General features: G+C 42.6%; 2 protein-coding genes and 1 long non-coding RNA gene across 4 annotated transcripts in view; 2 read left to right on the top strand and 1 right to left on the bottom strand.

The window, feature by feature from the left end:
• Positions 1-779: 779 nt before the first annotated feature.
• Positions 780-1,963, bottom strand: LOC139611011 (uncharacterized). The gene is made up of 2 exons (XR_011686241.1): positions 1,169-1,963; positions 780-1,090 (listed from the first exon to the last, which is right to left on the bottom strand). It is a non-coding gene; the product is annotated as an uncharacterized lncRNA (long non-coding RNA).
• Positions 1,002-26,462, top strand: part of LOC139610999 (carboxyl-terminal PDZ ligand of neuronal nitric oxide synthase protein) — a 49,974-nt gene continuing 24,513 nt past the window's right edge. For both annotated transcript variants that reach the window (XR_011686240.1, XM_071465207.1), the window contains exons 1-5: positions 1,002-1,138; positions 2,465-2,536; positions 24,323-24,415; positions 24,587-24,645; positions 26,095-26,203. Coding sequence is in view for 1 of the 2 variants with exons in the window: in XM_071465207.1 (XP_071321308.1) it covers positions 1,034-1,138; positions 2,465-2,536; positions 24,323-24,415; positions 24,587-24,645; positions 26,095-26,203 (438 nt within the window). In the remaining variant the exon portion in view is untranslated. The remainder of the gene's footprint in view (positions 1,139-2,464; positions 2,537-24,322; positions 24,416-24,586; positions 24,646-26,094; positions 26,204-26,462) is intronic.
• The window catches only part of rpl7a (ribosomal protein L7a), a 164,578-nt gene continuing 154,173 nt past the window's right edge, over positions 16,058-26,462 (top strand). The window contains exon 1 of the mRNA XM_071465219.1: positions 16,058-16,087. Coding sequence (XP_071321320.1) covers positions 16,073-16,087 — 15 coding nt within the window. The 5' untranslated portion in view covers positions 16,058-16,072. The remainder of the gene's footprint in view (positions 16,088-26,462) is intronic.

Genomic DNA, 26,462 nt, shown 5'->3' with positions numbered 1-26,462 from the left:
AAGAAGTAGTCAGATAATTTCCAGAAATAAAAGCAGTAATACCATCAAGCAACAACACTCAGGTATGTATTTTATCCATATCTATCTATCTATCTATCTATCTATATATATATATATATATATATGTATATGGATTGTGAAGAATATATATTGAGATCTCTCTCTCTCTCTCTCTCTCTCTCTCTCTATATATATATATATATATATATATATATATATTCTTCTTTTGCAAAGTTTGTTAAGCTACAATAATGGTGTGTGTTATGTAGCAGAACATGGGAATAGCCCAGTCAAGCAAATGTACAAGCTCTTAAATTAATTTGCTTGATAAAAATGTAAATAAAAATCCACTATCTGACATTTCCTGCTTTGTTTTTCGGCAGCATTTCTCCCTCACGGATAATCCACCTTCAGTTGGCTGGAATAAGTGTGTCAGGTTTTCATCTCCGGAGGGGAGGACTAACTTGTCCGTTGGCTTCCCTCCCAGCTCCGGGTTGCATCATGCCTGGGAACTTTTGCTCCAATGAGGGACTTGCTTTGTGCTTTGTGGAGGGGGAGAGGGAGAGAGAGAGAGAGAGAGACGGGTGCAGCGTTGCCATCAACAGGACTGGATTAAAAAAAAAAAAAAAAAAAAAAACACCCACAGCGAGGAACAAGGAGGCAACATCACCTGCGCAGATAACACCGCTGCTTTACGCTGGACCCCCCCCCCCCCGGCTTCAGGACCAGGCTGCTGCTCTCTGTACGAGGCGCCTGTCTGAGGACATTTCTGAGATCAGTTATTGTCACAGGGAGGGAGAGAGAGAGAGGTGGTGGTGGGAGGGGGGGGCGCCCAAATCTGTCCCCCTCTTGAGGACGGGACCTTTGAAGCTCAAAGCGACAACAATGGACTGCCCTTCCACAGGGAGCCCACTCCCGGAGCCGCGCAGCGCACACGCACGGGACTGTAGCGTTTCCACCCGCGCCGACGTTCACCTGGTTACTTGTTGAACTGCGTGTTTCTGCGTGTCGGGATCCGTGGACGGGCTCCGCGATGCCTGCGAGGAACAGGTACAACCTGGTGGACGATGTGGCGGACTCGAGGGTGCCGCTGCACAACGAGGAGGCTTATCAGCATGGGATTTATTTCCAAGCCAAGGTGAGATTAAAAATAGTTTTCCCTACTTACCTGAAGACACCGTTTGATGAAACAGTCCTTTCAGAGTTGGGTTGTGTTGTGTTGTGTTGTGCTGCTGCGGAGCGGCGTGGCAGGTGCACCGGACCCCCTCTTCAGCTGGGATCCATCGTGAAGTTTGAACACATGGCAGTGTCCTTCAGCACACACACGGTTTAACAATGCGAGTGCACAGAAGAATTGTAGTTTATTTGCCCAAAGTACAACCGCAACATTTAATTATGGCATAATCACTAGAAACTGATTGTTGGTGCTCAAACGTGAGCTGAACTGAGTTCATTTCCAGGTTTCCCTATGCCACTGAATTATTAACCTCACAGAGAGGCAGCTAGAGAGTGTTCACTTTTTAGTGACCTTATTCACAGGCTGCAATTTCATTATTTTATCCTCATTATCTTAACATAGTCGCAGATTGACATCACAGTTTTCCAGATCAGAAGGTGGACGTGTTGAAATGTCAGCAAATGTTTGCTACTTTCCCTCAAACAAGTAACTGATCGTCAGAATATTTTGCAGACTAACTTTCGGTCACTGGACTAACAGCTTCAGCTCTGATTCACAGGCATCAGTTTTAACTTTATTAATTCATGTGCAGCTTTTAATTCATGTTCGGGGTTGATCAGGAAACAGAAAGCATGGTGGTAGAGAGGGAGTGTTACTGGTCCAAAGTTCAGTCACAAGGCTGCCTGTTTCTTATATCTTGTGAGGCTTGCTTATTAAGCAGCACACTCATCTCAGTTTGTTAGTCTTTGTGTCGTGAACACAATGGAATTTCAAATCTTAAGTCCATTGCAGGCATAGTTTCTTAATGTGGATATACAACAAAAGGAAAACACTGAGGACTGAGACGGCCACGTTAACACACATCCGTCCTTCCACATACAGCAGTACGTACAAGCCAATGCAAACATATGCAAGCCACACAAAACACATTCATAAGGTAGTTCAGTTTGTCTGTTTTCTTTTTGCATTGTGTAGTCTACACATATTGTAGTATTATAAATGATCACTCAGTTTTGCTGCAGCTTCATTCAAGGACTCCTGGTGGTCCCTGGGAGCCGCTGTTCATTCAGCGACTCTTCAGTCAATGCAAATGGGGCCGGAGAAGCTGCGCACTCGGTGTCAGAGATCTGTCACAGTGCTTAGGGAGAATAGCTGAGGAACTTCAGCAGGACTGCTTGATTTAATTTGTGATACCACCGAGTGTGTCACATGTGGTTATGGAATTAATTATGCAGCTGATGTGTGTTGGACAATCCACAAACTTATGTTCCCGATTGTTTACCACAGTACGTGGGGAGTCTTGACGTGCCCAGGCCCAACAGTCGGATGGAGATTGTGGCAGCCATGAGGAGAATCAGGGTAAGATGAAAACATAATGTCAAGTGTGTTTAAAACCAGACACATGCACACACACACACATGCACACACACTCATCTTCAGTCCAGCGGTGATTGTTCCCTGACAGAAGACAGAAACTATCTTTACAATAACACAGTAATCATACACAATACAAAGAGTGTGCTGCTGTCAGATGAAATTTGTGCTGTGAATGTGGTGACGCACGAACAGGCTGGACAACAGATCACGACTTCTGACGTGGGCAAGTGATGCAGGGACGAATTTTGTAGAATAGGAAAAAAAAAAAAGCAATAAGAGAGAGGTAGATTGCGTGGCTTTCTTTTCTGAATAGTTCACTGGCCTTTCTAAATATGGTGGTGAGAGTTGAAGGGCACACAGTGTGTGTGTGTGTGTGTGTGTGTGTGTGTGTGTGTGTGTGTGTGTGTGTGTGTGCTGTTGCTGCCTTTCATTAAACTCAGTCTGTGTCTGATCATTGCTGTGCTCTGTTGACCTGATGGTTTATTAGCTTCTCACTTTCACTTTCTCATTGTTATTCGTATCATAGTTAGGCTTGGTGTATGTTTTTTTCCCATAAAGCCATATCAGTAGTGCTTCTGCAGGGATCATGTAATCAGTTTTCCCTCTCTTTGTCCCAGCAGGCCGGCGTTTTCCTCCAGAAGCTAACACAGAGCTGCATCAGACAGCCAGGGTGGTTCTGTAATCCAAGTGTGACTCACTAGACTAGCTTGGTTCAGACATGACAAAGCTCTTATCCCTAGCTGAGTGAATATGCAGAGGAGAAATGTGTGATTTCATTTTTAGAGACACTAAAAAGCCTTAATGTGCATTTATCCTCTGAAAAATGCAGGAGTTTTTGAGGCACAGCCTTCAAACTTTTTCACCACTTCGGGGGAATCCTCATTCTCTTACTTTGTTTTGGCTTGTGTAGTGTTACACAGTGGGTTTATAGGTGACTGCTGCTGCTGCTGCTGCTTTAACTGTGTTAAAAATCAGAGGAACCCCAGTGTTGGAGATATTTTAGGTAAAACTAAATCCGTCTACAAAAGTAGGTCTATAGAGCAGAGCCAGACTGTGTATGAGTGTGTGTATCTGTGTGAACAGGCCGAGCGTGCCGATAGTGATTCCCAAAATGACAAATCAATAAGGTTGCAAAGTAAACATGATCATCAGGGTGATACACTGCGGGCTAAGGCAGGGCATTAAGCAGGAGCAGGTATAGGCAGGCAGGGAAGATGCTTTTTATTGCCTCAAGAAAAAAAACATTGTCTCTTTGAAAAAAAACAAACCTAGTTGACCTAGTTGTTTTTACATCAAATCAAGATCTGTTTACCAGCTTCTATTTATATGATATTCCTATTTAAAGATGCACAATGTGCTTATTAGGGTTTATTTCTGTTATTTATGAGCATGTGGATGCATACATGTTGGGCTTGTGTATCTCTGTATGTGAAGTTCCCTTGAGGTCCAAAGAAAGCATTGAATCAATAATGAAAGAGTTGGTGTATTGAAGTTGTAACTCTCAGCCTATTGTATAGAATGTCTTTGTTCTTGAATGGCTAATGAATGAAGCAGGATGCTGCTTCAGACAGTCCCCAGTGACAAATGTAAACAGGAGGGGGCTGGCTGCAAGGAAACACCGATCTTAAAAAAAAAAAAAAAAAAAAAAAATCCCTCTGATTTATTAATTTGTCAAGTGTGTTGGGTGTAATCTGTGCTGACAGTGACTAGAGAGATGTTACTATTGATAGCCTCGTGTTATTACACTGACCGGTGGATGACTGTGGTTTAGTTTTTACTGTGTCATGTCATCTTTGCAGCTTTAAGGCCAGAGTGTCTAACTTTTGTTCGACACTGACCCCTGTGGACACAAACAGTAATTGCAAGATAATGGAAAAATCAATTTCTCTTCATTTTCCAAGATGGTGCTGAGTTACTTGCTTTAAGTGGCATCAGAATGGCATCCTGGTGGCGGAGTTTAAAGGAGCTATTTGTGATGGTAGGTGGATTTTTTTTTTAAAGCTTGGATAAGCTCAGAAACAGTCAGGCATTCTTGACATCTAACGGACAGATATGAGAGTGGTATTCATCTTTCTCACTTAACACTGAAAAAAGCATATTTAACTATTTGTTTAACTTCATTTTATGATGATTTAAATGGGCCCACAAGCAGAAAAAAAAGCAAAAGTCATAAAGTCAGGGAACTGACATAATATCCATCTACAGGCTGCTACCTAATAGCAGCTAACAGGAAGCTACTGTTCACTGTTGACTATAAGGCAAAGCAAGTTTATTTATATAGAACCATTCAGACACAAGGCAATTCAAAGTGCTTTACAGAGGCATGGAAATACATTAAGATGACATTGAAAAAGCATTTAAAAACAATAAAAAACTAATTTGAATAAATAAAACAAAAATACATTCTAAAAGAGGTGCTGCAGTGATATAAGCGAACGCACAGGATTAAAAAGATGTTCCATGTGTGATTTATTGGTCAGCTGTAGCTGCAAAACCACCACATGTGTTGAGTTTTTTCTCCTTTCAGAAGCTACATGGTCTTGCATTTAAATTATGTGGAAATGCCAGTGCCCCTACTGCCCCTGGTTTTACACACATGGGAAGGTAAAGACTGTATTTTTGTGCCAATCTCTTCTTTTTTTCCGGGGGAACCGTCTCACACTGTGCCACGCTGCGTGAATGCAAACACATGAGCGTTTTAGAGGGCGAAGCGCGCGTGTTTAGGAGCGGTTGCCAAGTCAAATGTAATTAGCTTTGTGCGGATGAATATTGACTGGCCTTCCTGACTTTCCCCTCATCTCTTCTTCACAAAGGCAAAGGCTTTGTCTTTAATTTAAAAAGCACAAGCCTTCAGCCGAGGGACTGTGCGGAGACTCTGTGGAGTTGAGTGTGATTAAAGAGAGTGAGGAAGGAACTGATGGCAGTGGGAGGAAGCCCTGGAATCGAGAGGGCTTGCGTGGTGGCTGGCAGAGCCGCGGTCGTTTCATCTCCCTCGGCTAATCTCTTTAGTCTCAGTCGATGTGAGAAAACAGGAGAGGGGAAGAGAGGGCGAGCAGACGACACAGCCTGATCATCTCCGAGCAAACACTAAACCTGGGTTTGACAGAACAGAGGAGCTGTGCTGGTTGAGTCAAGTCTGCAGCCGTTTGACAAACACACACACACACACCTGCCATTCCCACAGTGAGGAAGTGAAAAGACACAATTTTGTATCCTGTGGATCTTTTCAGAGTAGTTTCTGTTAAACCTTCCCCCATTATGGCTGACTGGTCCTACTGTGTTGGTTTATAAGAATTTGTTTCATTCAGTTTGACCAGTGGCATAGAAACCACCCGAGCCGCGTGCAAGTGCATTCACACATGTATGGGTGTGTGTGTGTGAGAGAGAGAGAGAGAGAGCTCCAGTACTCCATAATAGGGATTCCTTTTGCAGTTTAACAGCCTCCTCCATCGATGGACGAGGCTGAATGACAGAGGCTGCTGCTGCTGCGTCCACATGGACAGATTTGGTGTGGTCATCCACGGCTCACTGCCTCAGAAAAGGACGTGTCCATACACTGGAATTTCCTTGGGAAACAAACACGCACTGTTTACAGGAGGCCACTGTCTCTCTACAAAAGGAAACAAGTTGAAGGCTATTCTCTCCTCCCCACCTCCGTCTATGTTTCTGTCATCCCTCTCTCTCTCTCTCTATCTCTCTGTTACCCCCTCATTTCCAACCCCCCCTCGCCCCCTTCACTGCTGTTTTCTTTCCGTCCCCTCACTCTCTCCTCCTACCAAAATAGACTGTCTCGATTTAGCCCATCTCTGGCTATCTACTCAGCACTGACAGGAATAGATTTTTAGGCTGAGGGCAGGCTATGCATGCTTCCCTTTGAATTTTGATTGGCTCTAATGGGATTTTAAGCTTCCCTCACATGTCCGTCAGGATGCTGCCTCCTCCCTCAGACTTGCCAAGAGTCTCTCTGGAAATTACACGCCTGCCTTCTCTCTGCATTTGTCCCCGCGTCGGTCTGGAACATCTCGTGAGGAGATCTCTGACTGCCGTGCGTGAGAGAGAAGCAAACCTTACGTTCCTTGGTTCCTGTCATTTCAGCGTGGGCCCACTGAGTCTGTGTCAGTCTTCTGAGAGCTCACTGAACTGCTGTGACTCAGTCAGGAGCAGATGTTTGGCTGTTGAGAGGGACGGAGTGAGATAATAGGCTCTCCGGACCTTTCAGACGGTGCAACAGAAATTTTTACATTACTTTAGTTTTACTTTGTGCACTTTTGGGTCGCTATGCGTTAGACTGTACTCAAACTGCCGACAGAAAAACAGTTTTAGACTCTCAGAGGCAATGAGAGTTACATAATTGTGAGTAAGGAGATGCTGGCACACAAATATTGGCATCGCATCTGTCAACAAAAACCCACAAACTGCCAAATCAAGCAGTTTTTGTTTTTTTTGTGTGTGTGTTCATTACCATCTTGTTTCTCTTCTCTAAGCTCATGTGGCCACCTGTCACTCATTCATACAACACTGAGGCAGCAGCCAAAATACACGACTTCCACCAGGAATGTCCACATTTCACTTCCCCTTGTTCTCCTTCTTCTGTTTGACTCTTTCTTTCTCTTCATTCTTCGTGGTCACTTTTTAATCTATGGCAAATGCTTACCCACGCCTGAAGGCTGCAGAGCCCCCAAAACACACACAGTGATAACATCACACACAGTGTGACCATGAATGTGTGTAACATTCAGCCTAAAACCAAAGTTAGGAACATCAGGAGTCAGAACCCAACACAAACAATTCAACATTTTTTACACAACAGTTACACACCCGGCGCATCCCAGAAAACCAGGAGAGAAATGAGAGCACAGCTTAACCCCGGGGCGGGGGAGGGGGTGTTACAGATCCATAGCAAAGTGGGGGGGCGGCTGGTCGGGTGTTGTTCTGTGTGCAGCCCTAACCCAGCATGTGTTGATGTGGGATATACCGTATTTAGGGAGGCATGACACATAATGGGAGGCATTGTTTTCACTTTGTATTCATGCTATCTTAATGGCAGCTGTACAGGAGCACAGTGCGTGACCTATATGTGTAGTGGATTAGATGTGATCTCAGCCTTGAAAGAGTGCGGTTACCCTTTGTTTATCCAGACCCCCGAGACAACAGGGGTCCCACTTTTCTTGATGAGCAAACTGGAAAACAGCACAGGGAAATTCATCTGAAAACAATTTACAAAATCTGTGATTACAGAAACATGGTGACAAGAACACACTACGCTAATGAGTCAGAATAGCTCCAGAAGCGTCCTTGTATTTTCTTACAGGATTGCACCTTATTTCATTCAACACAGAGTTTTATTGTGGAGGGAAAAAGCCCCCTGAGCTAATAAGCTTGGTAGCTGACTGCTTGACAGTTTGCGGAGCCTCCAACAGTAGAAGTTAGATAAATATGAACGGTGCATCAAAGCTAAGCTGCAGTAGCTTTGGCTCTCTATTCCCTTAAAGGTCGGCACCATCAATTCTGCTGTTGTTCAGTGACGCAAATTTGTGGCCCAGAATTTAACGAAGTTGAGGTGACCGTGAAAAACACATGAGAAAATCCGCAGATTGTGGCAATTCCAAACTATGGCAAACTATTTCAAATAGTTTGATGCAACTGTAAATATTTATGTGAATAGGCCCTTACAGTTCAAATATTTATTTTTTTTCACTGTTAAATGAATATTTTAGAAAAAAAAAAAAAGTGACAGCCCTGCTGTGCGCTTGAGTTCACGTTTGATTGTGTGGTGTGTGGGCTGGATGAATATACTGAAGGGACAGCAGGTCTCTGCTCACATGGATGGCCTGACAGGTGGTGAGTGGCCCCTGCTTCCACTACCAGCGTCGTGTCGCACGCATACACAAACACACTGACTTCTGCTTTCATCATCTGCCCTAAGGCTGCACCAGGTCTTTCAGCTCCACAATTAGTCAAGTCCTGTATACTCTGACCTCCCTGCGCTCACCCAGAGCAACTCCTAGCCTAAGAAACAGACATTTTCTAAAGCCGTGAACTCAATCCTGCTGCACAGCCTGAGGGCACATTTTCTTCATGCACATTCCCTGACCATCGCTCTCTGCAGCCTCAGCACGCAAAGTTGAGGTAGTGGTGGTTTTTTTGTTTTTTTTCTGTATCCATTGGATGAATGAAAATAGAATGTGTGGTTTGTAGTATTTCCAGATTCAAGAGTTGTTATTTTCTAAAAACAACACAGACATTAGTAGAGTTGAATCAGGCAGATAGGACCTTAAACTTGAAATGTCACATGTCAGCTGTGTAAGGAAGTGTTATTTTCACTCTATTTGGGGCTGTTGCGATATGTCTGCGAGTCCAAGCTTATGGTTCAGTTACAGTTAAAAAGTCCCTGTGGAGTTTATAGCCAGGAACTCATCTGAACAGTCCTAACAACCTGCCTGCCACCACCGCTGCTGCCTGCTGCCTGCTGCAAAGCTGTGTGTAGTTAATCTCAAGTACAAACAAAGCTAAAGTCAACAGAGCAGGAACTGGACATTTGTGTGTGTGTGTGTGTGTGTGTGTGTGTGTGTGTGTGTGTGTGTGTGTGTGTGTGTGTGTGTGTGTGGTTGTACCGGGTGGGTATTGTGTGTGGTTGTACGCCTGCACCTGTACATTTGCAGCCATGTGAGCTCATTTGCATCAGGATGCTCTTATGTCCTTGTGTCTGCACAGATGACTGCATGAGAGCTGTATAGGCTGAAAAGTCCTGCGCATAAACCGAGGGTGGACAAAATAACAGGGTGGGCTTTCTGTATGGGGGAGTCCAGTACAGGAGCGACACAAACTGCAGCCACAGTAATGAAGCAACACCTCTTTTCACACAGTCTCTAGCTGAGGTTGATGGGAATGTCATTAGGATGTGGTAATTAAGTATTGGGCTAATTAATGCTCTATGACCAAAGTACTGGGCAGTATTGCCTGTGGAAAATGTGAATGTTTGTATCATATTTCATGAGAATCCATCCAATAGCTGTCCAAATATTTCACCCAAATTTTAAAATACCATCCTCACTGTACCACCAGATGAAAAGTCAGGCGATCACCAAAGTCAGTGAGATTCATCCTCTGGGGACCATGAATGTCTGTACAAAATATCATGTTAATCTAATCAATAGTTGTCAAGACATTGCCATTCCTTAAACAGGCAAAACTAAATGAACCAAATAAGGTGAAGTAGACTTGTACAAAGTATATAATTGGGTAGTTTTAGGGTTTTTCATATTATTAGGTACAAGGGAAGCTGATTTGGAGTAGTTGAAGTTCCCTTCACATTCAGATCAGGAGTTGGCTTAACTCGACTAATTAACTCTCAGTTATCTCAGTAGCGTCATCAGAAATCCATGCTAACCTGCTAAATGAAGACCCTGAACATGGTCAACATTACATGCTAAACTGCACCATATTACTGCTGTTACTGTGAGCACGTTAGCTAACATCTTAAATCACTGCTGTTCACAGAGCTGCTAGCATGGCTGTAGACTCTCAGTCTGGCTAGGGTGTATTTTTTTTATTTTCAAGCTTATTTGTGGTGAAAGAAGAGCCGGAACTCTTCATCATCATCATCACCTGCATCACCTGCTCCTCGCTGCATGAGGTCAGTGTCTCACACGCTGCTGGAGGAGCCATTACAAGTAATTCTCTGGTCTGCAAATGTACAAATTTGGTTCGGTCCTCCCGATTGTCCCGACAGCACGATTGGATTTGTTCAATTGCATGGTTTGCCTCAGTTCATCTTTTGATGAATGGCGCTGTTGTGCTCTCACTCCCTCTTGCCATTATTCTGCAGATCTGAGTTAAACACAAATGTCATGCCGCTCCTCGGATCTCCCTGGCAACCAGCTCTGCCGCCGAAACACGTCTCTCACAACTCATCTTCATGTTGGAGATGGGCTCAAAGTTTGGTTGGGTCTGTGATGACAGTGGAAACGGGAAAAGCATTTATATATCTGGAGCGTAGACACAACAGGACACAAGGTTAAAGTGTTAAATTAAATTCTGCATTTTCATCAGAGACTCATTCTCCATATTACTTAAAATAAACATGTGTCAGGTTTGTAAGGCGTGCTGCTCTGCCTGGGAGCGTTCTCTCTTAGCATGAGTAGGCAGATAAACCGGGCCTATTGTATTACGCTATCGTTTGTTGGGTAATGATTGAGGAAAGAGCTGCAGGCTTTCGAGCTGGCAGATAGGCTGCCCTACTTCTAAATGTGATTTGGAGTCGTGTGTGTGTGTATGTGTGTGTGTACGTCTGCGTGTGTGCGTTCATCTCACTTCTCTCATCTTGTTCCAGCGTGCTATGCAGAAAGCCTCAAGGTCTCATCCTCCTGCTCCTATCGTTCAACCTCCCCACACTCTGATTCTTTTTGTTTCACTACCTTGATGTCTCTTTCATCGGAGCCACATTCACTCTGTGTTCCTCTCGTCTGTGTCGGTTTAAACATGCAGGAAGCAGTTGGGGTTTAAAAGCTTGAGAACTGAAGTTGATGTTAAATTGGTACTGACGTCCTGGTGTCAGCACCTCCATTACCTGCACTGTACTTCTGTAGCTTTAACATCTTACTACTGGAATAATTTAATGCCTGTCATTTTCTCCACATATGGAGACAGCAAAAGCATGTGCCACCTACAGACCCACACAGGGACATAGACTGGCAGCGGCCTGTCTGAAGTGGTCAACACTGGACAGCCGACCCTCCTCCTGATCTGGGCTAGACTTTTCCTTCTTTCATGATATGAAAGATGAAATATGAAATATGAAGCTGCAGCCAGCAGTTGGGTAGATTAGCTTAGCACAAAGACTCTTCCATAGCATAATCAGTTGATCATTTATATTTCAGTCATTTTTCAAGCCAAAGTAGTGAAAAAGGTGAAGAATATTTTCAGATTTCAGCCTCTCAAAAAAGAAAATCTGCTCCTTTTCTTTGTTTAATATCCCATTATTTACTGTATTTAAATCTGTTTTTTTTTAATATGTTGCTTCTGTAAGAGAAAGTTCATCTAGTGAATATATGAACACTCCTTTACACTGGGTACATTTCCACAGTGAATTCTACATCTGTAATTTGTCATTTTGTCTTTGTGTTGTGAGTGAAACCCTCGTTTTACCTGCTGAGTATGACTCATGTGTGGCTCATGGATACTTGTGTGGTTGTGCTTTGTGTTTTAGTCCGTCTGGGCACAGTGGTTTGTGTCCCTGTTATACTCTAATTGGATAAATGATGTGAGCAAACTGCTGCTGCTCATCCCGACGACTGTAAACTGCTTCAGCAGTGCCATCCTCACAGCCACTAACAAGATAACACATTCTCCGCTGCCCAGCTGACAGGGCTAATGTGACTGTCACTCAGATTAACAGCATCTTCCTCTCACACAGGACCATGTCCCTGCCTGTCAAACTGTCTGTTTACTGTCTGTCTGTCACTTAGACGGCATCGGTTTTTAATATAGAATAAAACCAAAGCTGTATGTTCGGTTATCGATCAAACAGAAAAACCACAGGGCTTTTTTATGCTGGGTTTTTCAGTTTGAGTATTGTTTATATAAGACGCGGCTCTGCAGTGAAAGTTTGAGAAACTGTTTTGCTGCATTCATTGTTATCTTCACTTGCATCAACCCATCAGGGCAGAGAGGCTGCATGGATAATGAGGGAGGAGACAGCCCATAAGCCGTCTAATCATATGCACTGGAGGCATTAGCATATTTTTAGAGCGGAATCTCAATTTTCCAAACTTTGTACTTTTTTTCATGTTTTCTTGAGCTTCCTTTGAATAATTTGATCCCAATTGGATTTTAGTGTACTCTTCGCTTTTGACTGCTTTCTCACTTTCTGTCAGTGTGTGTTTTGGGGGCTGTAGCATAGTCCTCAGATCTCTTTTTTTTATTTGTCTCTGTCATTGTCTCTGTTTCCCCTCTTGCCTCACCTTTAGTGCAGGAGTGTGTCGTGACTTCCCAACATTACATTGGCTCCATTATCCCGGCTAAAAGTATTAACTGACCTGACCCTCACACTTGCAGTGGATATGAGGCAGTCTTCCCTGACAGTCACATCAGCATCCATCCAGCTGAATATGCTGCTAGCCTTCAACACTGTGACATGTTGGGGTCTCTCTTTTCCAAACACAGAATGAATTTGATTCCAGCAGGAGACACTGATGTGGGCTTTAGCCTTCATTTTTAATCATAGCAGCATGGCTCTAGGGATGGTCCAATATTTTGGTCCAGACTGAAATATCTCAGCAACTATTGAATGGATTGCCATGAAATTTTGCACCACAGCTCCAAGATTTTAGAAAAAAAATGGCAATGCAAATTTTTTTTATATATTACAATTAAAAAGAATACAGGAATTTTCTGTAGTAGTTGAAATAATTCCATATAACTGTCGTTGCTTTTCCTTGTGCAACCAGATCTTCCTTGTCTGTGTCAAACAGCAAAAAGTTGTAGCATGATGTGTTTGGGTTAATTTCCCCTTTGCAGCCCTAGTTTGCACAGACAATCATGGTCCCCAGAGGTTGGATCCTATTGATGTTACCGATCCATTGACTTTTCATCAAGCACCACCAGCAGGTCAAATTTTTCACTGAGCCACCGAAATAGCTCAACAGCTACATGATGGATTAGCACAAGATCATGGTTCCCAGAAGATGTATCTCAATGACTTTGGGGTCTCCTCCAGCGCCGCCATGAGGTTTATATTTGGAGAATTGAGTGAAAAGTTTCTATTGATGCTATGAAATTTAATACACATTCACATCAGCCTTATGTCACACAGGATAAATCGTAATAACTTTGGTGATCTCCTAAGTCTTCATCTAGCTCCCTCATTCTGTAAGAATTTTAATTTGTGAATACTTTAGTAGTTTATGTCCTGATACATACAAAAATAATGACATTCCCATCAGCCTCAGCTTTACTTCATGTTGCTAATTTGCATTTAGCCCAGTTTGCCTCATAGAGCTGCTAGCATGCGTGAAGACTCTCAGTCTCGTTTCTGGACAACATCACAAAAAATAGAACAGTGATCATCTCAGTTATCGCACTGCTTATCTACAGGACATTAACTTTGATTCTGCACAAAAGGCATTCGGCGTTTTTGAGCCATTTGATTGCAGCTAATTGGCTCTCACAGAGTCTCAGTGGGCACCCCAAATGAAGACGGTAAATAAGCTAGTTGATTAATTTAATTAGATGAATGCAGGCCAGATCTAGGCCACTTGATGAATTACAGATGCAAAAAGTTTTGTGAATTGGTCCATGATTTGAACACTGTCAGCAGACGGCAGCGCGCGTGAGTGGAGCTGACATCAATCAGCTGCCATCACTCGGTGCCGTTTGGTGCCACACTTTGTCTGACCTCCAGCTGCCAGACAGGTTGTTGTTGGTGTAGTGGGCTACGTGAGGAGCGGTCTCGGTCCCCTCAGACATGGATTTAAGCCACTCATGATTGAGCTTTATGAAAGCTCTCACCCACTCTTAAAGCCTCTTCCAAGGGGCTTTTTGGGACATGTCTGCATGTAAAGCACAGATGGCGGCCCTGATTCACACCCACGTTTACCCCCCTGAAACAGCGTTAACACATGGTTAAGCGTTTGGCCTCAAACCTGACATTGTTTTACGAAATGGTTCATCACCTACTTGATTGTTGTTGCCTTTGTGTTTTGTCGTTCTCCCTCCCTGGTTCCCTCCTTCACACCAGCTGTGGGCTCCCCACTGTCCTGTCCATTCACATTTGTGCTTTCTGTTTGCCTGATGGCAGACGTGTACGAGCTACAGTGTGGAAACAGTGTGCTGCTGTGTGCCAATATTTGCAAGTTAATTACACGCTCAAGTCAGTCCGAACAGATTTTAGGTTATCATCACTCTCTTTTGCACCGGAAGAATTACATGGTTGATCAGCTACTGTGTGTTTCTAGTTTATTTTCCTGTAGCGACTCTAACACATTTGGAAAGTTTTGTAATCTTTGGAGCCGTTTAAGGCTGCAACAGTTTTCATTGTTGATCAGTCTGCTGATTGTTTTCTTGATTGTTTAGTTAGGAAATGTAAAAAAAAGTTAGTTTGAATAGTTTCTTCCTTCTTTATAAATGGCAATTACATATTAAACATCCATTTCCACATTAAACTAATCTCTGTTCCACACCATCAAAGTGCAGAATCTGCTGCCCTAACTTCATCATGTTGACCGTATACAGCAGTAACATAAGCCTATGGTGTATGGATGTAAATTGGGGACGGTTGCTCCCCCTGCACTGGGTGCTCAGGGGATTTTAGGGCCTGCGAACTGACAGCGTTCGTCCCAGTAATCCTATTACTCTGACTGCTGCTTTGCCAGACTGCTGCACTGGAACTGAACCACAATCAGCATCTTCATATCACCGTGGTCCCTGTGTTGACCTCTTGATGCACAGCCCACCGGCCTGTCTACAGTTAGACACACACTTTGCTTTCAGTTTTGACAGACCTGTGAAAAATATGCACCGGTCTAGACGCGCTAACCGAGGCTAAAAAGACTTCTCTATTGTAATTATATCCTTGGCTGACTTAATCCTGAATGATAATCCTGAATGATACCCAGCCAGTGAAAGATGTTATAAATAATATGCAAATATTTACAAGCTCTAGAAAGCAGTAGCATGTGTGACTGTTGACTACAGCTGGCAGGTGAGACTGTCCACCACTTGCCTGGTGTTACAGTCGAAGCTGATCACGTTTAGTTGAAAGGAATAATTGCTGTCATTTGTAGGGCTGCAACTAATGATAATTGCCCATTTAATTTTCTTCTCTTGATTAACTGATTCATTGTTTTGCCCATAAAATGTCAAACTGCCTCTGTAATAAGGTGACATCTTTACATCTTGTTTTGTCCATTCAACAGTGCAGAAAAACAAAGATATTCACTTTACTATCAAAGAAAAAGCATCATATCCTCACATCTCAAGAAAAGAAAAATGAATTTAATCAAACTTAGTTAATTGCATAATCACTCCACCTTCCATGAGTCTGAAAAATACATAATCTGTGAATATGCTGAAGCTGGAAGCTAAAACATCGGAGTGAAGTAACAAAAAGCAAAGTGTGTTTTTGGGTGGAAGGAGACTTGAGCCTATGTTGAGCATCCAAACTGCTGCCTGATTGTTGCAGGGCAGGAGCTGCACAATCTGAGATTATCAAATCTGAAACCAGTTGTCCTAAACATGACATTTTGAATTTGACACCAATCCAAAATCTTCCTACTTTTCCTGCAGTGGCACAGGTGGTGTTCAGGTCGCCCCGGCACTGACAGCGGGATTACTCGTGAGTCAGATTTGAATTTAAAGGAGACACAGCCACTCTCTCTTGATGCAGTAACTTGGAAGAGGATTCCGCTGATGATTTCTGTGTCAGACTGTCTGAAGACTGCAGGTGTGGGTGTAGTTCTGCTCTTACCCCCATCTCTCCAGACGTTAGGACGTGTCTGATTGATTCCTCTTTGTTAAGACATGTCCAAGCTCATGTGGGTTCTTCTATCTGAAATGCAGACGGGATTATAAATCAGCGTTGCATCACTTGGGATTTGGTTTTTTTGTAAGTGATGAAATAATGTAGATAACAACCTGGATTCCTACTGCCCCTCCCGCCCCTGTGTCTTTGAAAGTGAGTGTTGGCATAGCTCATGTTGTTGCCTTTGTATCTCCTCCAAGTCCCATGTGACTAACCTTGAGTAGCCGCCGTCAGCGCTCTGGGACTGACTGTCCTTTCATTGAGCCTGTCAGCGAGTCGCTCAGGCGTGGGTCCATTCTCACTGCAAAAGGCACAGACACTTGAGGAGTGCCTGCCCGGGCCCGCACCGGGGCTTAGCTGCTTCCTCTGACAGGCCCGCTTTAACCGTAGTTGACTCCCCCTCCCGAGGTAGAGGTTGACTCATCCCGCATCGCGCTCGCCGCTTTCATCCGTGGCAGGTATTCTTCCTGACCTTGCGGCTTTAATGTGAGAAGGAAGGACATTGTGATGATCCACGTGGTTTGTTGTAATGGCTGCCCGGCAGTTTGAGAGCTTTGATTCTTCCCCTGCTGTGCAGACACACTGTATTAACGCGGGCCACGAATGATCAATTCTGTCTGTCAGCCACTATAAACACACTTGCAGTGTAAGTAATGAAAGTCATTTATCTAAAAAAGTCACAGCTGTAGCTCCCAGATGGAGCTGGTGCAGTGTCAGTGCCAGCTGTGGTTGTTTATCTGTCTACAAGGATTTTATCACTAAAATCAAGAATTAACCTGCTGGAAAAAAGGCAAGGAAATTACTATGAAAGCAAAGAAACAAATCAAAGCCGTTCCAAAATCTTTACTTCATAATAAAAGCCCCAGTAATCCTACACTGGTGCAGTAAATTCCAGTGTGTGTGTGTATGTGTGTAACCCTGCTGTCACAGAGAAACCCCCTTTAAAGCAGGATGTTTCCTGTTAGCACTCTCCCTCCCACAGGAGCAGACTGCTGCTGCTCACTGGAGGCTGCCAAAAGACTGGAGCCCCCACCCATGATATCTGCACTCAGGCGGAAGCCACTCACCAAGGCACACACAGGCGCCAGCAAGCACACACACACACACTTTTTCTTTTATTTACCTATCTAGCTGCCATATTATTTATTATTTCTGTCTTTTTTCACACGTACAATAACACGGTCGACGTGCACAAACACAGACTCCCGTCCATTTCTGATCTAGGCAAAGGTCGTGGTCCGTGGTGACCGTTGAGTTAATTGCTTCCTCACACAAACTCCTGCTGACTAATGACGAGATGTGCCAGCCCGCTCCGGAGGTTTGGGCCTCTCCATCTTTACGGGAGTCACTCCGTCCTCCTGGTTTGAGGTCTGCCTGAAAATCCCCCTCACGGGGAGAGAGACCAGTTGAGCAGCAGTGATTAAAGCGCCACGTCTTTGTTTAGCTTATGGGACATTGTAAGATGCAGCTGCTTGATTGCCAAAACATGTGATTTCCTTCTCAAAAAGTTTAACTTTAAATAAATTTGTTAACTTCATTTCAAATTGTTTCCTCTCTTTCTTTGATTTCCAAGAAGTCTTCTTTCAAGCTAAATGCCAGGCTGTTTGGCAGCTGTTGTGTTTCTCAGCTCCGTCCTGCTCCCAACAGTCACCTCTTTGTGTCCTGAATTGAGGGAAAAAGCAGTGAAATTCCTTGGGACACCCCAAATCCTGGGAATTGTAATGAAAGGGTTGCTAGGTTGCGATCTATAGGGCCTATTGTGGACTCCTGTATGGATTCAATGGTACTACAGGGAGCATCAATGACCCACAATGCACCCCGCATTCCACTGCTTTTCAGGATTGTTGAAGTGGAGTGGGGGGTTACCCAAAATTTCTTATTCCGTGATTTGGTTTGCAAAACTGAAATCCATGCTCATTTATTCACTCCGAAAATATCCACGAACAGCAAGGGGGGAAAAAAACAAATTCTCCTTTTCCTTTTTTTGAAGACAAACTGTTGAACCCGGGCCAAATAACAGCAACCGGAGGCATCAGTGGCCTTCATTAAAAAGCTATTGACAGGGGCCAGGAGATGTGTTTATTTACAGCGTCTGCAGCACAGATACTTCCATGGCCCAGTGACTGGGAGCACTGATCTTTGAACTGCACTCCCTCTTGGAAAGAGGACGTCAGCATCAGAAGACTGGAGCTTTCTGGAGTCCTTCATGTCCTCTGGGACGTCCTCTATGGTTTCCCTTGAGACTCGTGGTCTCTGGAGTTAGATAGATTTTATATTTTATGTGTGAGTGGATTGTGACCAATTGTCATCGACATAATCATACCCGTTGAATACACAGGAAGTGGTTAATAATAGTTTCTAACTTCGGATGTAGAGTAAATTGGTTTCTTCGAGAGTGGGTGTTTAGAAATCCACCTCCCAATGGAAACAAAGCACCACTCTATACATTTGAAGGAATAGGGGTCACAGCCAGGGTTAACAGAGGGATAGAGCTAGCTTGGCTTTGTCCAAAGATAAAGGCCTTTAAAAGCTTTCAAACCACATCTGGATTTTTATTTCATTCTGTATGAATGAAATCAAAATCAATGAGCACTAGGTGCAGGTGGGTGGATGTTTTTTGTCTTTGGACAGACCCTGGGCTAGTTGCTTCCTCCTATTTCCAGCCTTTATGCTAAGTTTAAATAACTCGTCCTTGCTGGTATCAATCTTCTCAGGTTGGTGGTTCGATTCCTGGCTCTTCCTGTCTGCACATCGAAGTGTCCTTGGTCAAGATACTGACACCCAATTGCCTCGGATGTTACATTGGTGTGTGAATGTGTGTGTGGTAGAAAAGTGCTGTATGTGTAGAAGAAGTCCCGTATGAAGGCATGTGTGAATGTGGCTTGTAGCATAAAGTGCTCTGAGTGGTCGATAAGACTGGAAAAGCATCATATACAGTAAGTGCAGACCATTTATCGCTTCATTTAACTTTCAGCGAGAAAGCAAGTAAGTGAATATAATAATGTTGAACTGTTCCTTTAGTTGCCCAATGTTCATATCATTACTATATCTGCAGAATACAATTTTAATATTTTACTTACTAGACGGAGCTATTAGATCGTCAGTAGTGGAATAAAGAAACATAGTGAGTAATAGGTTTCCTTGGTACTGAATGAAGCTTAACTCCAGCACTGTGCTAATGTAAAGTTCAGTTGATATTGCTCATCCAGCGAGGGTCTAAAAACAGAGCACAATTAAGCCATTTTCAATGTGATGGTCTCATTTTGTACAATTAATCTAGTAATTACATATAGAGGTAAATACACAAAGGAGCTCAAAGCAAGTAATTTAGCAGCTGTCACGCTGAGCTCTTGATGATGTTTAGTCATTAAATAGTGACCATAGTTGGCTTTGTTCAGAGTTAGTTATTCATGCCACAAAAAGAAGCTGCTCTCAAACTGTCACAGTGAATTCTATTGTCTTGGCCTGCTCGGATATTACTAATAAAAAGTGAATGGCCTCTTGTCTCATCCAGGTTTGATCTTGTAATATATTTTTTGCTGTTTGAAGTTGATAACACTGGGATCAAATATTCAGCTGAGATCCGGCATTCCCTTTCCTCATTTTGTGCACATAGCAACAGCCATCACTATTCTGCCTGACGCTTTCATTATAAATTGCACAGAGGAAGGCTGACAGAAATTTGTTACGCTGTCTGGGAAGACTGATGAGTCTGATGGCTGAAATACACACAACTGAGACAGCTTTGAAATAAATGCTCAGTCTGTTTGCTTGGAGCTTGAACGTTGCCGTAGCGCTGCAACGCTCACAGTCAGCATTAGAGACGTAGTTTTAAGGTTTTAAGACAAATCTTTGAAGAGAGCATCTTTGAACTTAAACCCTGTGTCCTTTGCATGTCTGTTCAATCCACATATTAGTCATACACTTTTCATTACAACTCATGCATTATTCCTAAAGTCTGTCTTCCTAAATTTCTCAAACATAATTCAGAGAGTTTCAGAGGCTGTAGCTGCGGACTGAAGTAAACTAAGCTCCTCAGCTGGAATATTTTCATTATGCCTTGCTGAAAGTTTTCTGACCTGACATTCTGAGGCTTAGGGGAACTGATGTCATGAGCTTTTAATTGTTTGTTCCACTGTCGATACCAGAAAACCCATAACAATGCAAGTGCATTAAAAGCCTGAATATTTCAAAACACTTTGCACTTAAGCAGAGAAAATATAAAAATTTCATACTTTGGATGAAGATGCAAAATCCCATTTTGCCTCAACAGAATGCTGGCATAAACTGTGAATTATAAAAGAGCTGCGTCTAAGTGTTTTGACACTGATGTGTTAGTAAAGGTCTGACTTTGCTGATGTGGGGTTTGTTGGTCGTGTATGTATGGACAGTGTGTTTGTTACATCAGCTTGGTATTGGATGTGAGTTGTTTTCTCCAGACTTTGTTAGCATTAGCTGGTCAGCAGTATTCAGTATAGTATATGTATGTTTAACATTACCTTCACTTACTCATGTAGGTTTATGGTAAATGTTAGCTCACTGAAGGGGCCTGTGCTCATTATGTTTAGCTACAAGTTGGAAGCTAGCCAATCACACAGTCCACCTAATTGCTTTACTGATGATGTGCACACACAGACTCACATACTTGTTTTACTGAATGTCTAACCTTAACACTAACACCAAGTCTTAACCCTCAAATAGCCATTTTAACTTGAGGGGTCCAGCAGCATTTTGGTCCCCACAAGTATGGCGGCCTCCCAGCTTTTGGGCCCCACAAATGTTGTAAAAGAAAAAGCCCACACACGACACACACACACACACACACACACACACAGGCACACAGGCACACACACACACCAACTAATCACAATGACGATAAATAATGAACACTTAATATTTGCATAGCAGTAGTGGATGTGAATGTTAATGTGCATCAGTTTGCATATTCTTAAGTTTATGCTAAATTGGATAGCAACCAAGCAGATGGGAAATAAATACAGTATCAAATAAAGTTTTTATTATGTCAATTTATTAGAGGTAATGTTGATGTTAAACAATGTGAAATTGTAAAGCTTTACATCTGTTTTTACACCTAATCTGTTTAATTACTAATTAATGCTTTCAGTTTTTTTGTTGTCTCATCTTATACCTTTTACTTCCTTTGGTCAGTTTCAGGGCTCCATGTCTGGCAGGTTGATGCCCAGAAATCATTATTCTGCTCAATCGCCTTTCTTTGAGATGCTTCATCTCATTATTCGTACTAGAGAAAAATATTTTCAATGCAGATTTTACACAGGGTTGAAAAGCGTACTGCAATAGAAATAAATGAGCCCCGGCACCTGGACACTTTCCTTTCATCTCAGCACTGTAATACTTCGCTCTGCAGCGTGAAGATTTCTCCATTCCTCCTCTTCAAAACCTGGCTAGAGTTTCTCTCTCTCTCTACGGTGTGTTCCTTCCTCTCCCTGTCTAAACCTATTCTCTTTTTAATCAGCTCTCTCGGGATTCAGTTTTGTATAATTAGAGACCGAAGCTGTAATCACCATGGATCCAGGGCAGGGAGAGCAGGGCATTTCAAATAGACACAAGCGGAAAAATTAGCATGAAAGAAAGTGTGGAAACGCATGTGACAAATATTGCTTCATTTAAATAATGACATGTATTTACTATCAGTCTGTGCACACATTCACAGACATATCCTAGGTTTTCTCACACATGATATATAGAACCCAAACTATCTCTTAATCATGTCTGGTAGGTCTTGACTTGTTCATAATACTCAGCTAATTGTTGCACGGCAGCATTGTGTAGCTGGATTAAAAGGTCACAGACCGCAGGAGGTCCTTACATAACAACAGCTGTCTCCTCACCTCCTCTCCTGCTGTCTCCTCTTATCTGCTCACCTCACCCCCCCCCCACCCCCCACCCCCGTACTTATTCATCTGGCTCGAGCGAAGAACGGCCACTTTTGCTGTGTATTAACATTTTGGCAGACTGTGGTAAACATCAGACTGGACATTTATTATTTTCTTGGAAACTGCCAGCTCTTTGCGTCCTAATGTCTCTGCAGGAGATTTGAAAAAACTTTAAATGTTTAACTCAATGGGGAACATGGACATGGGCCAATCAGCTGTGGGTGCTGCATTTTGTTTACCTCATAGTACAAAAGATAACGTAGAGATATTTGGAAATCAAATTAAGTAATTTAAAGTGGTTGTAATGGATATTGTTGATTGATATTTTTAATGTTGTTTTTTATAATAACAATTTGCACAATTTGAAATTGCGAACTTAAAAAGGATTAATGGAAACGTGAATTTCCAAAAAACTCTCAAATGTCACAGAGGAAATTAGGGGATTTTTTTTCAAGATTATTCAACAGAGCAATATTTCGTAAAATTTAAATGGAAACACTTTTTTGGCATTCAGGTTGGGGCCTGTCGTATCATACCCCAGGAGGCCAGTTCCAGCCGAGAGGCAGACTGCTGGAAATCTGTTGTCACGTTAAACACAGCTTCAACATCACTGAATGAAAACACAGACCACTCACATTCGTGTTTCGTCAACTTTTCAAAAAAAAAAAAAAAAAAAAAAAACTCTGCTCAAAACTGCAGCGGAAGCCTGGCTGTAGTGAAAACGACAAGTCACTGTGGAAGCAATGTATCTACGGAGAATCAACACCTGACTCTGCTGCTCCACTCTGAGCTTTATAGTGAGTTTCAGGTCATTCTGTAGCTGTACCTTTTAGCCAGATATGTCCCTCAGGGGTTGGTAAGGACCAAAAACAAAATACCTATATTTACTAAGTGGACAGAAACATGACTCCAAATGAACGATAATGCTGCTCTTTTAAAAGCAACTGTTTGCTGTCGCCCCTATGTCCCACTGGGGCCCCTCGACATGAGGGTTGGGGGGGCCCTGTTGCACGTATGTACCCTTTGCGTTATGTTAAGTCGCTAATAAAAGAAGCAACTGTTTGCTAACAAGTTAGCCTTAGCCGTATCAGTCTGAAAGGGCATGGTAAGGTCAGTGTTTTGTCCACAACTTGTTTTTTCTGCTTCAACAGGCCAAAAAAATCTAAACCATTTTGGGAAATGTGCTTTTTCTCTGTCTTTGCCCAAAGCAAGATGAGAGGATTGATCCCACTCTGAGGCCGTTGGCTGACAGTCACACAGTAGACCTCGGTAGCTGCTGGCTAACGAGATCTGAGCCCTGCTTCATGTTTTAAAGTGAGGCTGATTTGAGTCGACGGGTCAGACTTGCTAAGTTCCTCGGCAGAGAGCCTGGCCAGCTGACGGGGTGGAAACGTGTTAGTCACTCAGTGCAGACACAGCTGTTGTGTACCACTCAGCAAACAGAATGGAGACTCACCCATATACTTTCTACTTTAGTGTTGTTGTTTAATTTAGCTGTGGTAGTTTATGTTCTGTGTCTCTGAGAAGCAGCAATGTCATTTCCTGTCGCTTTCAGCCTATAACATGATTCTTGATACAAAACTGGAAATCTTGACCTATTACATTCAATACTGTCTTTGTCATCCAATTATCCTAGAGTCCCTCCTCATCTCAATGGCATCAGAGAGCTGCAGAAAAGTTTCTTTTTTGTTTTGTTGGCTTGGCTACAAATATCTAACAGACTTGATCAGAGCTCTTATTGTGAGCTGGCAGGCTATTAAAGATGCTGATATATTAAAGTGCACTGCAGATCATGTTTTAACGCTGACAGATTGTTCCCGCTTATGCCCTTAATTCTGTCAGCATGCCAAATGTGCTCAGGACATACACTCAGGTCACGCTCAATGGAACAAAGAGGTAGCGTGGTGTGTGTGTGTGTGTGTGTGTGTGTGTGTGTGTGTGTGTGTAGTGTGACTGTATTTCAGAGCAAATGCCCGCACATAGGGGCAAAACAATTAGTCAATTAGTTGATTAACAGAAAATTAATCAGCAACTTTTGTTAGTAAATGAATTTTTCTGTATTTTTTCAAGAAAAGTTTTCCCAAATTTGCTCGTTCCAGCCTCTCCAGTGTCAAGATTTCTTTCTTTTCACTGTCTTAAATGATGGTAACAGGGATATATTTGCAATCCACATTGAACTACTACTCATGTAGTGTACTGTAGTGTTGCTTATTAGCCTAAAGCTCAACCAGTACACCTGAAATAAGTCAATATCAGCCGATATATTGGCCTGACCAATTTAACAGTCTACCTCTAATCCTAATTTTCTAACTCTTTTTTGGTCTGCTTTCTCAGTATGAATTCAAGGCCAAGAACATCAAGAAGAAGAAGGTCAGCATTGTGGTGTCTGTGGACGGGGTCAAGGTGATGCTGAGGAAGAAGCAGAAGGTAAGTCACTAGTGATAAACTTTTAACTGAGATTAGAAAAAAATCATCTTATCCACTGGAGTCCGTACTTCAGCTCCAAAGTTGAGCAGTTTTTGCATATTAGTAATGATAGATCTATAACTTCTTTGATATGAGACCCTGTTTAATCATGATCATCTGTTTCACACACAGAGAAAAGAATGGACATGGGATGAGAGCAAGATGCTAATCATGCATGATCCCATTTACAGGTCAGTCACACCTCTCAGCCTCTGATACATTACTCTGTTCACGCTGAATGTAAATTTGAAATCTCACCATCTTTGCAGCTTCCTTTATGCACCCAGGGGATTAAACTGTCTGATGTTCAGTCCAGTCTGGTCTTTGCACTCAGCATGTTGTTGTTAGCTGTAACCAGAGTAATTACTATGAGTAAACAGAAGATATTATAGTGGAAATGATGATGTCCTCCGGCTCTATGGATGAAGCTGAGGCTTGCTTTATAGTCCTAAACCATCACATGTAGTTTACCATACGGGACTAATGGGCTTGAATGCACTATGTATGCCAAATGCAGTTACATTCATAAAACAGTATAATGAATAATCTATAGCTTCTGCATGTAGTTGGTAGAGCATATGTTGATATACTTCAAAGCAGTGTTTTTGTCAGAGAGGAGTTCCGTCGTTCTGGTGTTTTGAGGCCAAGTGAACGATAAAGTTTCAGTTTGTTCGACGAATATTTCAGTATGTCTGCCCAAACAATTATCTGCATTGTGGCGCTGGAGCCTGACAGCTCCTCATCTACATCCTTGTGAGGCTGTCAGTCAATGCTTAACAAGTCACAGCAATTACACCGTAAAGAGTGAAGATAATAGTGGTTGTCAGGTGCTGAGACAAGATGGAGTAGAAAGTGTGAGCAGATATTAAATTATGATTAGTGGTACAAAGAGCTGTGAAATGATGTTTTTTTCTTAGATCATGAATGTAATTCTTTTTTATAGCTACTAAGGCAACCTCTTCATGAAATTGGAAATGCCAGATGGAAAGCAGTTGGCAGTGACTTTAAAGTGTCTTAACATTAAACATCTAAGAGTGTGCACTTAGAGATTTGTGTGTTTGTTTGTAAATTATATATATATCTGTGGGAGGATCTCAAGCCCCACCTCATCACAGGACTATATGTGTTAGATATAATTATCCTTGCATGTGTTTCTGTATGTGTGTGTGTGTGTGTGTGTGTGGGGGGGGGGGGGGGGGGTTTCTCTCTCTATCATGTGACTTTCAGTACATGATAATATTGTTTGGCTGGTTCCCATTGGAGATGTTTTATAGCAGTTGGAGCTGCGGATGGAGATGCAGGTCTGACCCTTTGCTCTGCTGGTTTACTGCAGAGTATGACGGGGCTTGGTTGTCAGCCGGGACAGAACCAGTCAGTATAGTATGCTTGTACAGTATGAGACACAAGGAGTGCGTAGAGGCATGTATTTGTATCAAGCACTATACTGTAAAAATTCCCCTTACATTTCATTTCTATCAGCATTAGGTCAGTTCTTTCTCCCTGATTTGTGCATTGGATTTTTAATATAATTTGCCGTTATGAAGACGGAGAAAGTGGTGGATTGTGTATTTGAAAAAAACATCAGTAACATGTTTAGGTTTGTGTAACTTTTACTCAGTGTTTAAATTTGCTGTTTCCAGGATTTTCTACGTGTCTCACGACTCCCAGGACTTGAAGATCTTCAGCTACATCGCAAGAGATGGCTCCAGTAACTCCTTCAGATGTAACGTCTTTAAATCAAAGAAGAAGGTACAGCAAAGGTCCATCCATGCATCTGCTGACTGCAGAAATGCCCAAGTTCAGACTTACACTCTAATAATTAAAGCAATAGTCTGACAATTTGGGAAATATGCTTATTTGTTTTCTTGCTGAGAGTTTGTATGCTAAATATTAAGCTAGAGCCAACAGGCGATTAGCTTAGGTTAGTATCAACACTTAGTATCAAGAGCTCACTAATTAACATGTTGCATCTTGATTATTTAATCTGTACAAAAAGTGCAAAAGTCTT

The sequence above is a fragment of the Trachinotus anak genome, unplaced genomic scaffold (genome assembly GCF_046630095.1).
Source record: "Trachinotus anak isolate AG129_WGS33_773 ecotype Australia unplaced genomic scaffold, CSIRO_AGI_Tana_v1 ptg000028l, whole genome shotgun sequence".
Classification (NCBI taxonomy): Eukaryota; Metazoa; Chordata; class Actinopteri; order Carangiformes; family Carangidae; genus Trachinotus; species Trachinotus anak.
This window is presented reverse-complemented; position numbering and strand designations above follow the sequence as displayed.